This window comes from Crocodylus siamensis, chromosome 6, assembly GCF_052110815.1.
Source record: "Crocodylus siamensis isolate JL-2025a chromosome 6, ASM5211081v1, whole genome shotgun sequence".
Lineage (NCBI taxonomy): Eukaryota > Metazoa > Chordata > Crocodylia > Crocodylidae > Crocodylus > Crocodylus siamensis.
The window spans coordinates 92,738,830-92,759,532 of record NC_143400.1 but is presented as its reverse complement, the minus strand read 5'-3'; the positions used below and the strand labels follow the sequence as shown (position 1 = coordinate 92,759,532).

Here is a 20,703-nt window from a genome sequence, read left to right as displayed (position 1 = left end):
TTGTGACCGTTTGACCTCGTCATCCCTTGGGGCGCTCTGGTGAACAAACGTTCCCCCAGATCCTGGTGGTCACCCCTGATAAACTTGTAGGTGGCTACCAGATCACCCCTGAGCCTACGCTTTTTCCAGGCTAAAGAGTCTCTCAGCCTGCCATCGTAAGCTCTGTTTTCCTGACCTCTGATCATGCGCGTGGCTCTCCTCTGGACTCTCTCAAGCTTCTCTACATCCTTTTTGAATTGTGGAGCCCAAAACTGGACGCAGTACTCCAGCTGCGGCCTCACCAAGACCGAGTACAAGGGGAGAATGATGTCCCGGGATTTGCTCGAGAAGCATCTATGGATGCCAGCCAGCATTTTGGTCGCTTTACTAGCCGCAGCATCGCATTGCAGGCTCATGTTCATCGTGTGGTCAATGATGACCCCCAAGTCTCTTTCTTCTGTAGTGCTATCCAACGTAGCACTGCCGAGCCTATAAGGGTGCTGCAGGTTTTTCCTCCCAAGGTGGAGAACCTTGCATTTTTCGGTGTTAAACACCATCAGGTTCTCGTCCGCCCATTTGCTGAGCTTGTCCAGGTGAGCCTGGATCACCTGCCTATCTTCTGGCATGGATGCTTTGCCCCAAAGTTTGGTGTCATCGGCGAACTTGGCCAGTCCACTCCTGACTCCAGTGTCCACATTGTTAATGAAGATGTTGAACAGTATGGGTCCCAGGACAGAGCCTTGAGGGACCCCGCTGGTCACAGGGCACCACGATGAGTGACTGCCATCAATTACAACCCTCTGGGTCCAACTACGGAGCCAATTTCCCAGCCAGTGGATCGTGGTGGAGCCAAGGCCACAACTGAGCAGTTTGGCCAAGAGGTGATCATGGGATACCAGATAAAAAGCTTTTTTGAAGTCAAGATGTATGACCTCAGTCTCTTCTCCCTCGTCCAGGTGATAGGTCACCTGGTCATAGAAGGAAATGAGATTGGTCAAACAAGACCTACCCACAACAAACCCGTGCTGGCTATCCCTTAGGATGTTAGCCTGGGCCAGTCCCTCAAGGATGGCCTCCTTAATAAACTTTTCTAAGATCTTCCCCAGGATAGAAGTCAGGCTAATGGGCCTATAGTTAGCTGGATCCACTGTCCTCCCTTTCTTGAAGATCGGCACCACATTGGCCTTCTTCCAGTCTTCGGGCACTACACCAGAGCGCCAGGAGTTTTCCAAGATCCGTGCCAGGGGCTGGGCTATGACGCTCGCCAGCTCCTTGAGTACCCTGGGGTGCAGGTTGTCAGGGCTGGCTGACTTGAAGGTATCCAGCTTCTCAAGGTGTTCCTTCACGAGGTCAGCATTTATGGAGGGTAGGGGATCCCCATCACCCGGATCTCCCTGTCCCATAGCGGGCATGGGTGTCCCATGGGACTGATGAAAGACTGATGCAAAGTACCTATTTAATAGGTTGGCTTTTTCCTGGGCGTCAGTTGTCAGTTGCCCCATCTGGTTTAGCAGGGGTCCAACGTTGCCCTTGCTTTTCCTCCGGCTCCCCACATATCTGAAAAAGGACTTTTTTTTGTCCTTGATGCTTGAAGCTAGTTAGAGTTCAGTTGCAGCCTTGGCTTTCCTGGTTTGGTCCCTGCAGGACCGGACCAGCACGGAGTAATCCTCCTTGGAGGTGAATCCCGTCCTCCATCCTTTGTAGGTTTTCATTTTTAGCTGTAGGAGGTCTGGTAGGTCCCTGGAGAGCCAGGAGGGCTGCTGTGCCTCCTTGCTGCCTTTCCTCTGTGTTGGAATAGATTTAACTTGTGCATTGAGGATTGCTTCCTTGAGAAACAACCACTCTTCTTGAACTCCCCTCTCCCTGGGGTCATGGTCCCTGAGGGCCTGACCGACAAGCCTCTTGAGCTTGTCAAAGTCGGCTTTTCTGAAGTCAAGGACTTCTGTGTTGCTGACTGACTTGCCAGCTTTACGGCGGATGGTGAAGGTGATCAGCTCATGGTCGCTGTCACCCAGCTACCCATTGATCACTAGGTCGCCGATTAGGTCATCCCCGTAGCCAGTACCAGGTTGAGCAGCACTTTGCCTCTCGTTGGCCCATAGACTTCTTGAGTCAGGTAGAGGTCATCCACGCACGAGAGAAAGCTTTGCGACTGCTCGGATTTTGCTGAGTGATCTTCCCGCGAGATGTCCGGGTAATTTGAAGTCCCCCATGACAAGCTCAGGACTTTGAGTGGGAGGTCTGTAGTAGACTCCCACCATTGTGTCCCCTGTGCCGTATTCCCCACAAATTTTTACCCAGAGGGTCTCTAGCTGTCCGTGCCAGTCACCAACATCAGCTTGCAGGGACATGTAGCTTTCTTTCACATAGAGAGCTACACCCCTGCCCCTTTTGTCAACACGATCCCTCCTGTACAGGGTATAGCCCTCTATCCCCGTGGTCCAGTCATGGGTGGAGTCTCACCAGGTCTCCGTTATCCCAATGACATCGTATTTCTTTGCACTGAGCAGGAGGACGAGCTCGTCCTGCTTGTTACCCAGGCTCCTGGCATTAGTGTACAGGCAGGCAAGTGTGCCCTTGGAGGCTCTTGCCTTGCCCACAGATTGTGCCAGGGCTGGGGACTGGTGGGCTCCCTTAAGTGCCTTGGTCCGCTGGCTTTGCAAGGGCTGTTCAGCGGGCCAGCAGGGGCAGTAGTCCCCCCGTCCCCCAGCGAGCTTAGTTTAAAGCCCGGTGGAGCAGGTCAGCCAGCCTGGCTGAGAAGAGCTTCCTCCCCAGGGGAGAGAGGTGGAGGCCATCTCTTCCCAGCAGCTCGCTGCCTCTCTCTCCAAAGAGCGGGCTGTGGTCATGGAAGCCAAAGCCTTCCCGATGACACCAGCTCCGCAGTCTTTGGTTCACCGTGTGGATCCTCCTCTCCCTTCTCAGCCCATAGCCTGAGACTGGGAGGATCGAGGAAAACACCACCTGAGCTCCCAGACCCCTAAGCCCTGCTCCCAACTCCCTGTAGCGCCTCATGACCTGGCTGGGGGTGCTCCGAGCTATGTCATTGGTGCCCATGTGAATAAGGAGCATGGGGTAGTGGTCTGTGGGCCGGAGGAGCTGCGGGATCCTCTCCGCAATGTCTCGGATGCGGGCCCCTGGGAAGCAGCAGACTTCCCGGGCTAAGGGGTCGGGGCGGCAGATTGCCCCCTCAGTGCCCGCAGGATGGAGTCTCCCACAACAAACACCCTTCGCTTTGTCTTGGGGAGAGCGGGGCCAGTAGCTGCGGTCGAGCCTGGGCTGCCTGCGGGAGCTGGCAACTGCGTGGGCTCTGCCGGGGCTGCAAGAGGTGCGAACCTGTTGCTAAGCTCCGGCGGGGCAGGGGCCTTGGTGCGGCGGGTCTTAGGGCCCTTGACCACCTTGGTCCATGCCCCTGACTGGGCAGAGCGGGAGGTCCCAGAGTCCTCCTTAGTCGCGGAGGGAGACGGTGCTCTCCCCTGCGGCTCCCCGGGGAGAAGGGCCTGGCAATAGGAGTCAATCTCCTGCTCGCAGTCCCTGATGGCACACAGTCTCTGGACTGTGGCCTGGAGCTCCTCCTGCTGGCGCGCCAGAGACCCCAGTAGGGAGCAGACCCTGCACGGGGAGGTGGCCATGCTCCCAGGCCCCAGAGCCTGAAAAAGGGACGGGCAGCCCCCACAGCCAAGAGCCAGGGGCTCTGTCTGCGTGGAGCCCGGGACCGTGGGCCCCGTCTGAGGTGCCCAATGGGGGGATCCGCAGAGCCCGAGGGGACCCTCGGGGTGCGGCGCGTGCCCATCCGTGTCATGCCTCTGGTAGGCTGGCTATGGCTGGGGCTGACTACTCCTGGGCGGTTCGCAGGCAGGGTCTCGTGCCCTCCCACGCCCTCTCTTGCACGAACTCGAGCGCCTGTTTACGCAGCCTGGTTGCGCGGCTCCGGTCGCGGGGCTCCCTGGGGGGCTGGGCCAACCAGGGGCCTGGGCGGGGGCTTGACCTGGCCCGGCTCCAGGCAGCCACCTCCTCCCAGGGAGTGAGGAGTTAACCCCTTCCTACCACGAGCCCGCTTACCTCCGGCTGTGCTGGGGGTTGGTAGGGGGCTCAGGAGCTGCTGAGGGGGTGTCTGGGGGGCTTCGGGGGAGCGGGGGCGCAGCGGGCTTCACCCGTGTGTCTCTCACCGCTCCGGAGCCTAACTGAGCTTTTTTTCCTGTTTTGGCAGGCCCTTATAAACTGCGCGCATGTGCAGTGGGCCTGCTGTCGGGGAAAGCTGATTTCTCATGATCTTTAATCTAGGGCAAGTCATCTGGTTTCTGGCCTCAGTTTCTCCTCCCCAGGTGGGGAGAAAAGTTCTTGCCTACCCCAGCAAAGGTATAGGGAGAATGAATACACCAGACCCCTAGACACTCCCATTTACTGTTAGAGTATAAAAGGGGTGAAACACATGGTTCACCAACTCGCCTGTAGGTTAAGGACTTTCTTTAATTGCTACTGTGTCAATGTAGGAGTTGCCACTTCTGCCACCAGTTGGGACTCCACAAGTGGCTGATTTATAGGCCTAGTTCTTTCTAGCAAAAAGCCTTTGTGAGTGAAGAAGATGACAAGCTCTGGTACCCACATCACTTTTTAAGTCCAGCAAAGGTGTTTCTGCTTTTAAAAAAAAAAAAAAAAAAATCACTGGGGAATTTTTCACCTCTTTTCCTTCCCTCAGCTAAGAGGATTACAGGAATTGCTTGACCTGTACTTCAACCACCTTTAGAAGAGTATTGATTTGATTGGCATGTTAAGATACCTTGCTTTTTGCCTTGTGTGGTATTTGCTATATATCTGATCCTGTTTGATTGTTAAAGCAGATTTTTTTTTAAAGCTAATAATAGCAAAATAAATAGCTTAAGTAGCATTAAACCTTCCCCCACCCCCAGGGGAGAGGCTGTTTAAAACTAGGATGTGCTTTCTAGGAATCTTCTGGACGAAGAACATCGGTTTCATATGTAACAACTTCTGATCAGTTGTGCAAACTTCCAGGAACCGTACTTAAAGATTCAGCAGAATATTGATGACAAACTGAAGCTGAAGCTAAATGGCATAACCTATAAATAATGACATCCGTAACTGGAGTCTGTGAAATGCAACATAATGCTGTGTCCTCTACAAAACTCCCTTTGTGAAATATGAGCGTTATCCATGAAGCAGTCTTAATGGCTAACTACCAAATGCCTCTGGTGCAGCTTTCCATGTCACGTGCGATGCATCTTGCCTTGCTAGTTGTAGTGCTGCATGCACAAACACCAGTGCCCTTAAGGCCAAGGTGTGTAGTTGGGCATGAGGTTCCTAGTCCTTGCGAAATCTCGGTGCTGGCCTTCAAATGGCAGTTCTACCTTTTGAATAGTAATATACAGTATGAGCTCAGCAAATTAGTATTTTCATTCTCTTCATGGAAGGTTGTTTTTTTTTTTTTGTTTTTTTTTTTAATGCTTCTAGTTATGCTTGTCATCTACAGACTTCTCCATGTTCTGGAGGTGAAGAGGGACTAGAATAGTTAAAACTTCCCTTGGTGTGTTCCTGGAACATGCATGTGCCACCTTGGTATCTCCATCTGCTGCTGCTTGTTATCCTGTACTCATTCTTCTCACCCACCCCAAGTATGTGGGTGTTGGTTAATCTACTGTAACAGTGGTATGGGAGCAGTCGGTTATCAAAATACTCCACAGTGTCTAAGTTGTGAGATACTTGGCTGGTCATCTTGTACTCCTGATGGGTTGTTCTGTCTTGTTTGCAGTGCTGCTTAAGCCCCAAGCAGCTGTTAGGATGGATGTTGTGATGCGGAGCTAGGTGAAAAGAGCTGGAGAAGCTATTTCTCTTAAGATGGCTGTATGCTGATAAATTGGGCATCCTTATTCACTATTAGTGGTGACCTCTGAGCTGTTTTGCTGTGAGGCTAGTGGAGTACACATCTGAATTCCCAGGCAAAATTAACTAATCTTTCCCACTTAGAAAGGAAAACCCTGAAAGGATCACTACTCAAAGCAAGGAACTGAGGAGCTTGGAGGCTTTTTTTTTCCAGACTCTTCTGGAGGAGTAAAATAACTCGAATGGCTGTAAACTACTTGCTGACCTTCCACCCCATGAATCCTTGCATCTCCAGTGAAAAATAGAATTTTTTGATGAGGGTAAATATTGATGGCTAGCAGCTGCAGACATCTTGACTATGTAGGTACTTTTTAATGAAGGGGAATTCTGGATGGGTACCCTTTTTGCAGTAAAAAGCTCTGCGGTACAGAAACAATTCCTCAACCTCATTGTTTTTCTGACTCCATTAAATCTCTCTTATCCCCTATGCTGCTTTATTGCAAAGGCAAAGCTTGCTTACCTCCTGAGCAAAAAGTAAGCAAGCTTTGCCTTTGCAATAAAGGAGCATAGAGGGTAAACCGATTTAATAGTGTGAGCAAAACAATGAGGTTGAGAATCATAAGTAGATGAAAAGATGGTGTTGAACTAGTCCAAGGCAGTTGTCTAGCAAACCATACTCTAGCAAACATAATATAAATGCAACTTTGCATATCTATTCTGTAAGTAATTCAAACCAGCATAGATTGTTCTGCTCATCTAAATGTCCACTGTGACAGGAAATGTAGTGAAGAAATATCAACCTAGATATTGGCAGCTTTAGTGTATACGAGGCAGTGGTCCAGTTTGGGATGAGTGGCATCCTTTATTTTAGGGTGTTCTTTTGGACATGGAAAAATCCGGCAATGGATTGTCTTGTGCCTGTTCGGCACCCTTGATTTTAATAGGTGCAGCTGCAGCACCCAAGATGAATGTTATGCTTCCTGCAGATGTAAGACTAATCTCAAAAAGCCATTGCAAACTCTGTGACCTTACTGCTGCGTAGAAATGAGACTTTTCTGCAGTAAACAGTTCTGTGACAACTTCCTTACTTGTCTATGAGCTCTCCCTGAAATGATCTGTTCATTCAGATCTGACACCAGTAAAATCAGTCCCTCTGCATGGGACTTCTACAATGGAAAACTTTCTGTTTCTAGCTGCAGAAAATGTTAGATGTGGTGATACTGGGCCTAGGACTTGTCTGTTTTCAGAGTTTGTTTTTTAAGCTTGTGCTGGCTAGCCAGGTTCAGGAGGCCAGATCTCTATTTCTGAACCCTGTGGGGACCCCCAAAGCATTACTTAATTGGACTCTTTGGTGCATGTGGCTATTGGCAGTATGCTTAATTTGCTCCTTAGCACAGTGTCCTGGGATATTCTCTAGTGAGAGGCATCTACAAGGTTTAACAGTCCCAGCTTCTGTTTGATTCTGTCAAGTATCATGGTTCCAGGCAACTCAAATCGGTAATTTCTGCAACTATATGTGAAGACAAACTCTGTGCAGTAATGAGCTGCTTTTTGGCCTGTAACTGCATTTCAGAAATTGTTATTGTGGAGGTGCAGCCTTGTACCTTGGAAAGAAGATGGTGGTGATCCCTGGCATAGTATGGAAGATGGCTCTGAATTCTGTGAATACGATATTGTCTTTAGTTATTAGGGTTGTATCTCCAATTCCAGTCTAGAGAGAGGAGTATGAAGTATCCCACTTCCACTGACCCTTAACAGCAAATAGCTGCTCCTTGTATGCTTAGCTCAGGGGTGGGCAAAATGTGGCCTGTGAGCCAGATGTGGCCCGCCAAGTCATCCTGTCTGGCTTGTGGGGCCCCTGAAAATTTAGATATTTAGCTGCCCCTGACTACCTGTTACGCAGCCCTTGATGGCTTGCCAAAACTCAGTAAGTGGCCCTCCATTGGAAATAATTGCCTGCCTCTGGCTTAGCTACTTCTCAGGATCAGCTGCATGCTGGCTTGCCTTGTTAAATTGTTAATTGGTGTCAATCGGGTGTTCCTCAGCCTTCACAGTAAGCATCTTGCTGAGATGAACTGCAGCGTTTATTCTTGTTGGAGCTGTTTTGGGATGGGCTTATTGTTTGACAGCCTCTGGATCTGGAAACACTTTTTACAACTGAAGTGGCTAGAGGATTCTAGATTGGACATTACAGTGCGGAGCTAAACAGATTTTAAGGCTTAATTTTTCCATGGTCACCATTGCATTGTGTGGAGGTCTCGCAGCAAGGGGCAAGATCTTAGAGTTGCCCCAAAACTACACTTCTGTAACACAAGCTCCTGGCAGTTGACACGCATTGCCTTCAGTTAGCACCTTACTAGCTCCAGGCTGTGCAGCTGGTGGCTTCAGGGTGTTCTGTTCAAGTTACAAAATGTGAATCCTCTGTAAACTTTGTTCCACAGTAAGCTTATTTGCTTTAACACTTGGAAAGGGGTGTCTGTGCCTGACCTTCAGCTTGAGAACTTGGCAAGAGTCACAGAACTGACTGTATGTCTAGCTTCCTAGTTAAGAAGGTGGAAGAGTGGAAGACTCCTATGCCAACTCTGTCTGGACTTGCAGCTCTGAAAAAAGGCTAAGGTTATTCTTTCCAGCAGTGCCCAACAATGAACAGATTGGATGCTAAGAGCAACTGAACCACAAAGCTGCCTTCATGGTGACAGATCATTGTTCACTTGCATGAATACACTGGGGCTTCATACATAGCTTGTCCAGGCTGACAGCTGAATGAACAGCATTGTGGCTTGTCTAATGCTACCACCTTGCTGGAAGTTAGTATTTTTTTAAGGCAATACAGAAATGCAGTGTTTTCAAGCTTGTGACTCTAAGGGATTTGACGCATCAGAATTGAGCGTAGCTTTTGACCTTATACAGGTGTTGTTCATACTCCTTTTATCCCTACTAAATGTTTACAGTATTAAAATGTTGATGCCCAGTCATGTCCAGTGTACTCACTGCCACATGCAACCTGTTGCTGTCTCTTTCTCTTCAGGTCTTATGCAACATGGGAAGAGAAGACTAAAATTCCATCATGATCGGAGGCTTGTTCATTTATAATCACAAAGGGGAGGTTTTAATCTCTCGAGTCTACCGGGATGACATTGGGTAAGTGCCTCTTCTGCATCCTTGGCCTCTGCACCCCATCCTGCCCTCCGTGCGCAGACAGTGTTCCAGAGCCGCTTCCCTCTGCATTAGCTGTGCATGCACATGTGACACGGCAGCCCTCAAACTTGCTAGCTCAATTTACTCGTGAATCTCCTACACTTCTCTCCTTTACCTTCAGGGTCCTGTCTTCAGTGATACTTAGTAAGCAAGTGAAAGGGGGCCTCTGTTAGATACCCACCCCCTACAAGACGAACAGCATATTGACACTCCAAGCACCTCCTGAACAATGGATCATCTGAAGAATTGCAGTGAAGCTGGTAGCAGAGATGACCTGACCAGAGTGCAGGGCCCAGGGCAAATCGGACTGTATGGGGTCCTGCCCCCAGACACAGGGAAGTCGGCAGCAGGTTCGGTGGCAAGCAGGGGTGCCAAGCAGCCAGATGTGAAGCTGATGGCAGTGCAGAGTTGCCGTGGCCGCTCCACCCAGCTCCACAGGGCTCCTCCAAAGCACAGAGCCTGGGCCAGTTGCCCTTATTTGCACCCCCTGCCCCTCTAGTGTGGCCCTGGCTGGTAGATTCCACGTTCCATAAGCTGGGCTTTAAAGTCTGAATGATAATGTGGCATTTGCCTGTCTCTGACATACCAGTCCCATTGCTCACCTGTAGGCCCTTCTGAGTGTAGGGGGTGGAGTGGTGACTGTTTCTATATGGAGAAAACTAATTTTTCTGAAGACCGGCATACTGCCAGGGTTGCAGTGAAACCAGACTTCACTTGGTAAGCGGCATTTGATTTTGGACATGCATGCAGAGCCTACTAGGTAAAGCGCACACAGCAGTCTGACTGATTTGAGCAAATGGAGGCCTCTGACATCCAAGGATAGTGGAAAGATGATGGCAGCTGTTTTGGGAGAAGCCTCCTGAGTAATTGGGTCTACCTTATCAGACCCCTGCTGTGTGCTACCTTGCTCAGTTCTTGACTTTTAATCTTTGCACCCCTGCCCTAATATTTCTTTGTTGGAAACTGCTACCAGCTGACATTGCTCCCTCTTTGGGAGCTGCACAGTTCACTGAAGCTAATCTTGTCCCTTAAGTGTAGTCTTAATGGTGGAAAGTAATTTTGTAAAAGGCTCACTTCTGTATTGTAACTCTAGTGAGTTCTGGTTGATCAGCTTGTCCTCTGTTAAGGCTATTCATACCTACGCAAACGGCCTGAATGCGGTGAAGTGCACAGGATCTAGTGTGGTGCAGAGAACCTCTGATGGGATGGCACGCTAGCCAAGAAGACTTTCAGATTTGATGGGGGTATAAGACATGGTATTGCCACTTCACAGCAGATTTGCCCTCTGAGTTCTGTAGCCTGAAAAGTCCCTCTTACTCCAGAGATGGGCTGTGTTGTGGGGCTTAACTGTACTGTGAGACCAGCTGTTCCCTTCTTGTGGGAAGGGGGGGTAATACAGCTATCTGACAGCACTTAAAAAAAAAAAAAAAAAAAAAAAAAAATCTTGCCAGATTAATAAGATTTTAAGAATTTCTTCTCACTCTTCAGTTAGCCCCCATCCCAGTCATGCTCCTGAGTGCCTGATAGCCACGGGATAGATGGAAACATGGCTATCCCAGCAGCCTGACTCCTTGATACAGGCCTCAGCTTTGCAAGTACAGAAGACTCCTTCAATGCTGAGAAACAGCCAGTCTAACTTGATAAAACTCAATCTTCTAAGCCCCTGCAGTCCTAGACCCTCTTCAGGAGATCTTTCCTGTGTAGCTGCAAGCTCTGGCTCCTTGATCAAAAGGACCAAAGCAACTTTTAAATTTGATAAAGCTATCTCTTGGATGGTATAATGGGATGGTGCTAGCACTAGTCTGGAGGTCAACTTTTTTACTTTTTGCCTTGGGTCCTTCGTAAAATGTCTTGAGCAATTCTTGGTAATAGCTAGGGTGATCCTTTTTTTGAGCCCTGAAGAGGACTTAAAGCTGAACCTAAGTTTGCTCTTTAGCCTTGCAGTTTAGGAGTTGTAAGCTTCCTTGATGTCTCTCTTTTGCATGTCTAGACATATCAAACCCAATGGCTAAGGCTTGCTAGAAGATGACAAGCTCAAAGCTATAACTTGACACTTACTGTAAGTTCTGTCCTAAGACATTCTTAAATGTGGGTGTTGGGTATTTTGTGTTAATGGGTCAAAACAGATCAAACCTTTTTGCTTCTAAACTGCTCACTCATTTTACGTCTGCATAATTCAGCTTCACAGGTTTTCCTTAGAGCTGGCAACTTGTTCCTCATTGGATAAACCTCCTTTTTCTAATTTTAGTATGACAGCCTGAAAAGGGGGCAGAAGTCCAACTTGGCAACAATAATCTGTAAATCCCCTTTGCTTCCCAAAAAGGCATCGGGAAGCAAACTTGTAGCATGGCATGTGAACTTGCTTCTGTTGAAGTGTTCCAAGAAAACTCTGAAAAACATGGATATCAGGACAGAAAATGGCCTCTTTCCAGTCCACTAGTTTCCTAGGTCTTTCTAAGCAAGCAGTCTAGCCCATGCAGGCCTAGCTTTCATTTAGTAAATAGGTAAATGCCTGTTACTTTCATGAGGCTATAGATGCAGCACTATGGTAGGACTTCAGTTGCATTTTGCTGCTGCTGTTTGTGTGCGTGTGTTGACAAATGGAAGCTGAGCTTTTATGACTTTTTTTTTTGTGTGGAAGGAACTTGAGTAGATTTAATCTGTCTTGGTGTCAGGCAGAGGTCAGCTTTTTAGATGCAACTGTCCAGGGAGTCCCTTCCATTTTCCTTTTGATTTAGGAAAAAACTCAACATCATATTGGGGCAAAACTGGAAAATGGGAGGCAGTGGCTTCGGTTACACTCAAGCAGCTATTTGGCTCTTCAAATCCATGGGTATCAAGTCTATATCAAGGATTTCCTGCAGACTTAGAGCTGAGCCAAAGCATTGAATGGTTTCTGGTGGTGTCTGGCCTAAGCCTAGGAAACAAGCTTGTAATTTAGTCCCACAAGGCACATGTCTTCTCCAAACGATGGTCTTGTGAGTTTTTGATGGAGCTATGGAGTTTAATTGCCTGCTGCCATCTTCATAGTGGGCAGCAAGCAAGTAGAGCTGGATGTCTGCAGTGCCAGTGTCCAGACTAGCAAACAGTGAAACCATGTCTACTTTAGTTGGTTATTGTGGTGTAGGTGTACAATTCACTGGTGCTTCTGATGGCTTTGACATTGGAGGACACAGAAGGAACTAGTTACCAGAGAAGGTTCTTCATTTTCAGGCTAGAGTCCTACTAATAATGCCACTTTTTTGGGTGGGGGTGAGCAGCCAACTGGAGGAGGCTAGGGACTTGCCCAACTGCTACCTAAGCTTCACATGAGCGGTAATTGGGGCTTCAGCTTCCCTGGCTGTCAGTGAAGCATTTGAAAGTAGAGCATCTGCAGTGGTGGATTACAGCCTACGTGTTGAGAGAAACTCAAAGCTGCAAGTCTAGAGCAACTAGAACCCTTCCCCTTATACATGTGTAAAACTTCAGATTTGAATATGGGACTTGAGCAAAGTGGCAGTTAATGGAAAGAACCGTTCCCTTGAATTCCCTGCCACTTAACAAACCTAAGGCTTTTTGCTTGCACAAAGAATGGCTTAAAATAAATGCATAGTGCATTGGTCTAAGCAACAAGTAGCTGCATGCATAAATAGGACTCACTTAAATTTCATAAGAACAAATGCAAGGCAGTTCCTTCAGGATACCATGGAAGGGGGATTCAGTGTAGCCTCCAAGCCCTCTAGCTGAATAGTTTACTTCTGTAATAAAAGCTATACTGGCTTCTCACATGTAGCCCTAGACCAGTGGTTTTCAACACTTTTTTTTTTTTTTTAAATGTATTTATTTGTGGACCCCTTAAACAACCCCCCCCTCTTTTTATGGAGGTGTGGAGCCCTTTGAATTGTAAGTGTGGGTATTCACATACTTTTCATTCATCGCTGTCATCTTTCATGGACTCCTGGGGGTCCTCAGACTCTCACAGGTTGAAAACCACTGCTGTAGGGAGACATTGGATAAGAACATGCTGTCAAGTATCTCTGCATCTTCATTGGCAAGTTGCATGCACTGTAATTCTTGATCACTTTAGTTTAAAAAAAAAAAAAATCATTTCCAGTAATGCTCTTCTGCTTTGTGGCTGATGTGCTTTATTCTTAGAATCACATCATTAACAACGCAGCATCTGAATGTCCAGGAAGTGTCCTCTCTCCATGCTCTGCTTCTGTCTGACTTGCTGTTAATCCCTGTGGCTGAGCCAAGCCTGGGACGCTTTAGCCCAAGCAGTATTTTGTTGGGGGAGGCATGGCAATGGAAATGCCATCTTGCATCTGTAGCATCAGTCCTGAAATCTGGTAGGGGGGAAAAATGTATACTTGCAGAAGTTGGGCTTTTCCAGCCCCTGTAGCTTGAGACTCTTGGGGTTTTGTGTTTTTTTTTTTCTCTGTAATAAACTAAGTAGAACAGTACAAATTGGGTAACATGGAGATTTCAGTCAAACTTTCTAATTTTAAGATCCCAATTGGATTAGCAGTCTGGCAGCATTGATGCCTGTTGGCACTGCCGGCCTGTGTGGTGCTGCATGTTCTGCTTGCAAGGGCTTCATTGCTGCCCTGGCTTGACTTCCCATGAAGTACCTCCTTGACCTTCTATGGCTGGAAGCAGGGGGAGGGGGTACTGTCTTCTCCTTGTCTCTTTGGTATCATTGTGCCTTGTGTGTGTTTCTAACCCTCTCTCTTGTTGCTGTCACTCCTCCTTTCTTCGCTGGCGCCATTTCTGTCCATCCCATCTCATTGGCTGCTGTAGCAATAGGTAAGAGACTTGTTGCAGGCCATGAGTGGCACTGCACAGTGGGGAGTTTGTGCTGGAAAAGCTTCATTCACTTGAGGCTTCCCCTTCCATTTTGACCCAGTCTGGCTTTTTGGGTTCTTACCTTATTGCAGGGTAACTTAAAGATGGGAGGGCTGAGGCTTTGGGAATAAGCTGATCTCTCCTTGCTGTGTGGGTCTGGTAAATGGTGGTGCTGCATCTCACTGAAAAGCTCAGGTGGTTTGAGTCAGGTTAACTTCACAGAAGAAACAGACTCTAGCTCAGAAGGCATTCATTAGGCTAGCGCAGACAAGTAAGCAGTGCTTGAAAAAACTACCGTGTAAGTGAAGGTTCAGAGAGCTGGCGCATCTGGCCTCTCGAGGGAGGGTTGGTTATTAGCTCCCCAAATCAGTAATGGTATCCCTTAACCTGCCTAGCAAAATGCAAAGGTATCTGTTTCAAAGACACTTTCCCCACTCCAATTTAAATCTGTCTTTCTCCTTTGAGTGTCCCCAACATAACTGGGTCAAAGCTAAGGTGCTGTGAAGGGCTATGGTGTAGTTGATGGATCCTAGCAAGCAGGTAGGTGTTGCTTTACTTGCAGGATTGCTACATAAAGGAAAGGTGGCACAAAAAGTTCTTCCTGGACTCTAAAAGACTTAATTTGGGGAGTTTTATTCCAACAGCTGCTGGTCAAGATGGCAAAACCATGTTACAGAAGGTTTCAGGGCTGGCCTTGGGAGTACATGGGTTTAAATTCCATTCCTGTAAAAGTGACTACGTTTTGAGTAGAGGCTTAGTTCAGTCTATAGTGGATGAAAAATCTGTGTGGGTTGTAAAATGGAGGATTAGGAAGATAACACAAGATATTTGGATTAAGGACCTGTGTAGGAGAAGCTTGCAGAACACCTGGCTTATACTATGTACAGAAAACTTGTTTTCTGTGGTCATAAGGGCAGTTAAGCCATTCAATAAAATGCATTTTATTAGGCCCTTTTTTACCTTTTCTTGGATCTTGAAGCCATTGGCCCTTCTGGCCTGCCACACTTCAAGCAGAAGCAAGGAGTGTAGATTAGGAAGACCAAAACATGCTAGATGGTAATAGAAACCACTTGGATTGGCCTCCTAAACCCTGCCCCACCCCCATGCTTTTGCTGTGTTTGGAGGTGAAGCAGAACTGGGAACAAAAGCTTCCAGGGAAGAGCAGCTCTCTCCTGTTCCTGGCTAACTAGTCTTAGGCAAAGGAAGGATGTATCAGTAGGATGTGCTAGACTTGTCAGTGATGTGACAATGACAGACCCTTCCTTCGGAGGAATGGGACTATACTTAACATACTGGGGGGTGGAGGGGCACACGGGTGCAAAAGCTTGGATATGGGGATAGGAAGCAGGTGCACTTAATCTGATAACTTGCCTTCTGTAACTAGGCCACAGCCTCCCCTCGTGTTTGGTGTCTGAGCCAGCCAACTAAGGTGAAGTTGGGCATTGGCTCTTTGTAGCTGGTGGGGGGAATTAACTCCCACCTTTACCTTATCACTGAGCCATAGTCCAGAGCTGCTAAGAGACCCAGTTGCCCTCTCTGTCTCCTTTACCCTGTATACTGTAAGGTTAACATCAGTGTAACACTTCTAGGCCCCTGTTATTTGGTGTCCAAAGGCACCCTACCTGAAAAGGGGATTGGGGCACGTGGTTGTAGCTTAACCAGGCATCTTGTCCAAGCAGCCAGGCAGATGTTAAGCAGCCAACTCTATACAGTCCCTGTGGAGTGTGACTCTGGCTTTCTCTCGCCCGACACCCCTTTAGGCGGAATGCGGTGGACGCCTTCCGTGTCAATGTCATCCACGCGCGGCAGCAGGTGCGCTCGCCTGTCACCAACATTGCCCGCACCAGTTTCTTCCATGTTAAACGTTCCAACATCTGGCTGGCCGCTGTCACCAAGCAGAATGTCAATGCCGCCATGGTCTTTGAGTTCCTCTACAAGATGTGCGACGTGATGACTGCCTACTTCGGCAAGATCAGCGAGGAGAACATAAAGAACAACTTTGTCCTGATCTACGAGCTGCTGGATGGTGAGGAAATTCCTTTCTGGCCCACTGCCTGAAGCACAGCTGGTTTCCCATAGCTTCATTAGCCTTAGCTTAGCTTTGTTATGGTGCTGGTCTGACATTCCTGTGGGATTGGGTCACTGCTGCTGCCACTGCTTTGAAATCTTTTGGGAACATCAGGCATTCAAGGGTTGAGTTCTCCCGCTTCTCGGAGTCTTACTTCTGTGATAACTGCAGCATGCTTTGCTGGCAAGAATGATGTAAAGTGTTTATGTAAGATGAAGCAAATGGCTGTGGGATTTCATCAAAACCTGATGTCCTTCATGCATGGCCAATTGCTCTTTCTCTTAATGTCTTTTGTAGGACTTGTTTTATTTCAGCCCATCTGGGGAGTCTTCAGGCCTTCCCTTCTAGCAAGGCTGTAACTCCTGCCCCTTTTGGCTGGAGAGTTGGCTAAGTCAACATAGCAGCAAGCTGCAAACTTGATGCTGAAATGGCCTTCCCATTCTTATATACATATATTAACTAGCTGGGGGGCAGGGTGCAATGAGACTCCCTGACAAGTTGGTGCAGTTCAGAGCTGGGCTAAAAGGTAATGGTTATATGGAAACCTTTCTGTTCTCTCACGTACTCACTAGTGCTACGCTGGGCAGGACAGCAGCCCTCTGGAGCTAAAGACCTGCCTTTGAGGGAGTCTGGCATTACTACATGCAATCTGTAACTCTCTTCCACTCCAAGTTCTGGCTGCTCCTCCTCAAGGCATCCTCGGGAGGAGCAGGCTGGGATGTGCTGAGATTTCCTAGTATGCCTAGAGGCTAGTGCTCAATTAAGCTCTGCAGGTTCCTTGGAGCTGTGGAAGAACTGGTTGCAGTTTCTTTTCCCTGGCTGACTGTGGGAGCCAAGGGCCTGCCCTCTGCCAGCAAGCAGAGAGGGAGAAGTTCTGAAGGCGCAACATCACTCTGTATTCGCATTACAGGTTTCCTGTCCCCACTGGATCCCGTGGGTGGCTCGCTCCCTCCTGGAGGGCCCGAGCTTGCTCATGCTCTCAAGGTAGCTAACGGCTGTTGCTTCCCTGCGGTGTCGCTACTCTGCTGTTATTTTTTTAGGTTTTGATTTTTATTACATCTTCATGCGAAAATCAAAACCTAAAGAAAATGCTGCAAAGATAGATTATTCTGCTGTTGGATAAACCCTTGGATGTTTGTGGATAAACCCTCGGTCAGTGTCCCCTGGTTGTCTGTCTCTGGTATTTGTACTTGGAAGTGTACAGCCTCATAATAAGCACTAGCTTTCCCCTTCCTGACTGAGGAAACCTGCTCTGCACCTAAAGACTCTCTTCCTTAGATAACTCCTGCAGTTCATCTGACCAGGCTGCCCCTTTCCTCTTGGCTAAATACTACATTGCAAGTCCTGGACCAACTGTTCCCTGATGCTTGAACTCCAAGGCTCCAGGGGGCATCCATGCACTAGACTTTCCTCTCTAGGAACTCTTTTATGGGTATAGCTGGCTGTGTGGGAAGTGACTTGTGCCTGTTGCCTTGAGGTTCTTCTGAGCTGATTGTTTTTTACCCTTGTATAGAAATTCTGGACTTTGGCTACCCTCAGAACTCTGAGACGGGGGCTCTGAAAACCTTCATCACTCAGCAAGGCATCAAGAGCCAGGTAACTGAGGGGATCTGGGATGCACTGCTCTCTTCCTGGTTTAGAATTTGGTGGAAAAACTCTCAAGCGCTAATATAAGCCATATGCACTGCCCATGGGGCCAGAGCTGGGCTGGCACAAGATACAGGGTTGACCAGTTCGGGGCGGGGGAATATGAAACATGTTTTACAAAGCTTTGGGCCTGCCTGGTATAGCACTCAGACACACCACAGTCTAAACTGAAACGGACAGTGCAGCTTCAAGTTTTTCTGAAACCAGCAGAACTGTAAAAATAGCTCTGCTAGATGTAGATCTCATCTCCAGCCTCCAGGAGCAGAGAGGCTCTTGCTCAGATCTCAGTGTCTTGGGCTACAGAGCTCTTCCACCTTTCCTTAGGTGATCTGTTCTGCAGCCTATATATGTGCTTCCCCCGCCCCACCACGTGCCCCTTCCGCTCCTATTCAAAATTCCTCACCCTTCAGCATTGCCACTAGAGTAGCACATAAGCCTCAAATGAAATTAGGACCTGCTGTGCCAGATGCTCTCTATAGACACCAGGCAGTCCCTGCTGTGCAGAGCTTGCAGTTCTGATAACTTTTATAGCACTGGAGACGAGAGAGAAGGATGAAATGTTAAGTCTTCTACATACGGGAAGTACTCTTGAATGGAAAGGGAGCCTCCTAAAGGAAGAAGGCATGGCGGGGTGGAGTCTCAGACTCATTTAGAGGCACACGCCTTTTTTTAGAGAACTGCCTGCTTCCTCAGATGCGAAGGAAGGCGTGTAACAGCATGGTTTAAGGCAGTGGACTAACCTGGCCTCATTCAAAATTTGCTTCATCTGACCCTGGGGGAGGCAGCGGTCTTCCTTGAGGCAGGATTATGTAGGTGTTCACAGCTGCCTTGAGCAGTTCCTGAGCTGGCCCTGGAGGGGAGGAGGAAGAACCAAGTGGTGTGAATGCATTTGCTCAGTGTTCCTGTGTCGGAAGGGGAGGCAGTGGTCTCCACCTTCCTGGGGCTTCAGGGGTGCTGCTGTCCCTCAGAAGGCCCAGGGCCCTGCCCAGCAAGGCTTCGCAATGAGTGTTCTCCCCTTAACATAGGGAGAAGCATGCAGCTGAGAACTGCAGCTAAAACATTGTCTTGCCTGCTCTGCAGAGCAGCAGAGGCTTTTGCTAGGGGTTGAGGAGCTTGTTTAATAGCTAAATGTTAACTTTTTTGCCTTGGTTTGGCTGAGAGTCTTCTAGAGCTACAGAAGCTTGATGTGGAGCCTGCCCTGTTGCTGCCTTTGCCATGAATGAAAAGGCCTTGGGTCTCTCGCTGCAGCCTTTTGGCTTCCCTGGTAGCTCAGTTAAAAAACAAAAAACAACCCCCCCCCCCCCCCCAAAAAAAAACAAACAAAAAAACAGGAATCCAGTAGCTGTGGGGTCATTTGAATCCCTGGCCTGGGCAGGTAAGCAGATGTGCCAGCCCTGGGCCCTGCTCATCTTCCCTCAAACCGCTGACTTCTGCTTTAGCAGGAAGTATCAGGGCCAGATGTGAAGGCTGTGGGGAAGCTGCTCTTCCGGGCTCCCTCCCCCAGTCCCCTGTGCCTGCTGTAATCTGACACGTGGATGTGGGGAGAGGGGTCAGGACTCAGACTGGCTGAGTCAGCTCTCCTTCCTAGGAAAACACTCCACTAACCCCATCCATTGCTTCCTTCCTTTTTTACTGTTCTGCTCATCACGCCTGGTTTTAACTAATCTTTCCGCTGTTGTGCGGTATGTTTGGATTCAAATCACTGTTCCTGGCCTCACTGAATAAACTTGTAGATGCATCCAACCAAGTAGTGATTTGAGCTCCCATGCTTTGTGTAGCCACATCTGGCTAGTGGTAGTGACTAAAATTATCATCATTAGAAACAAGTCTTTGCTCACTCTTCAGTTGTCTTGTGTAGGCTTCATAATGGCGCATGCTGAGAGTGTCCTTTTGCTTGAGTAACTGATACTTGTGCTGTTGAAATTGGAGTGCCTGGTATCATAGCTGCTCAATCCTTTCTGTCACTGCACCCAGACAAAAGCAGTAGCCTGTCAGGTGTTCAGGGGTACAAAGATGCATGTATGGGGAAGCTTACTGGTGAGGTGGGAGACCATAAGGCATGTCACCTGGGAAGAAGCAAAGTCCTGTACGGGGAGTGCCTGGCTCTCTCTCTTTTTAAGAAGGTGTTACTGCTAGCATGATGACCCAGCTCAACACCAGACAAGCCCAGCAAGCAAACCCCTTGCTAGTCAGGTAGGTGACTGCAGTACTGAGCTCCCATGCTGCCCTCTTGCGGCCACAGCCCCTAGGGATGCTACAGTAGTACCTGCCTTTGGCCCTTACAGCCATGTTGGTGGAAGACTAGGATTAGATTACCTGTGTATACATGTTTCAAGAGTTGCCTTCCTACCTTGCAAGGAGTAGTGCCCTCCTGTGACTGCAGCTTCCTTCCTTGTGTCGGGTCACGGCAGAGGTCTGGAGGTGGCAGTACAGAATGCACTCCTGGCACATGAGGGGCTCTGATGCAGGACAGGATGGCCAGCCTTGTGTTCTCTTCCTTCTGCCTGTCCTGCTGAGCAGGTTGTGAGCTCCTGCCATGTACTTGAGTGGTACAGTGATAGTGAAGTTTTGTCTGAATCCCTAGAAGGCCTGAGTTCATGGTGAAAGCCCTGTCACGCATCCCTGTTTTTCCCACGTGATAACAAGCTGACTGGCTTTGTTCCTCTCCTGAAATAGTCCTGAGCCTAACCTGCCTTTTTTCCTTCCTCCCCTCTTGTTACTGACCTGCTTGCCTGCTAATCCCATGTGCCACACTTGCTGCTATACGTCTGCTTCCTCCTACCCTCTGCGTGTGACTGGACCTGCTTATAGCACCAGGTAGGAAAACTTGCTATACAGTCCAGCAAGTACTTGACTCTCTTTTCATGGGACTAAAGACAAGTATGACTGCTACTGGGCACCGTCTAATTGGAGTTGAACTCGATGCTGAATTTCTGTTCCCAACTCATGCCTGCTTGTGCCAGCCACAGACAGCAGGCCAGATTTTCAGTGAAGCTCTGAACAAAGTGTTCAGCTACCTTCATTACATTGGTCTACCTGGGCCTACAGTAGCTTGCTGTAACCCTGCCGCAGTGGTTCAACGTAGCAGTCCTGGGACTAATCTGCCTGTAACTAACCCACAGCCTGACTAATGGTCTTCTGCTTTAGTTAGA

The 20,703-nt window shown here is 48.5% G+C and overlaps 1 protein-coding gene across 2 annotated transcripts in view; it reads left to right on the top strand.

Moving 5' to 3' along the window:
- Nucleotides 1–20,703, top strand: part of AP2M1 (adaptor related protein complex 2 subunit mu 1) — a 35,979-nt gene that overhangs the window by 8,665 nt on the left and 6,611 nt on the right. The window contains exons 2-4 of one of the 2 annotated variants that reach the window (XM_090051674.1): nt 8,843–8,955; nt 15,597–15,862; nt 17,418–17,500. In XM_090051674.1, coding sequence (XP_089907800.1) covers nt 8,882–8,955; nt 15,597–15,862; nt 17,418–17,500 — 423 coding nt within the window. In that variant the 5' untranslated portion in view covers nt 8,843–8,881. Of the gene's footprint in view, nt 1–8,840; nt 8,956–15,596; nt 15,863–17,417; nt 17,501–20,703 lie in introns of both variants that reach the window. The other variant, XM_090051675.1, reaches the window with a different exon arrangement.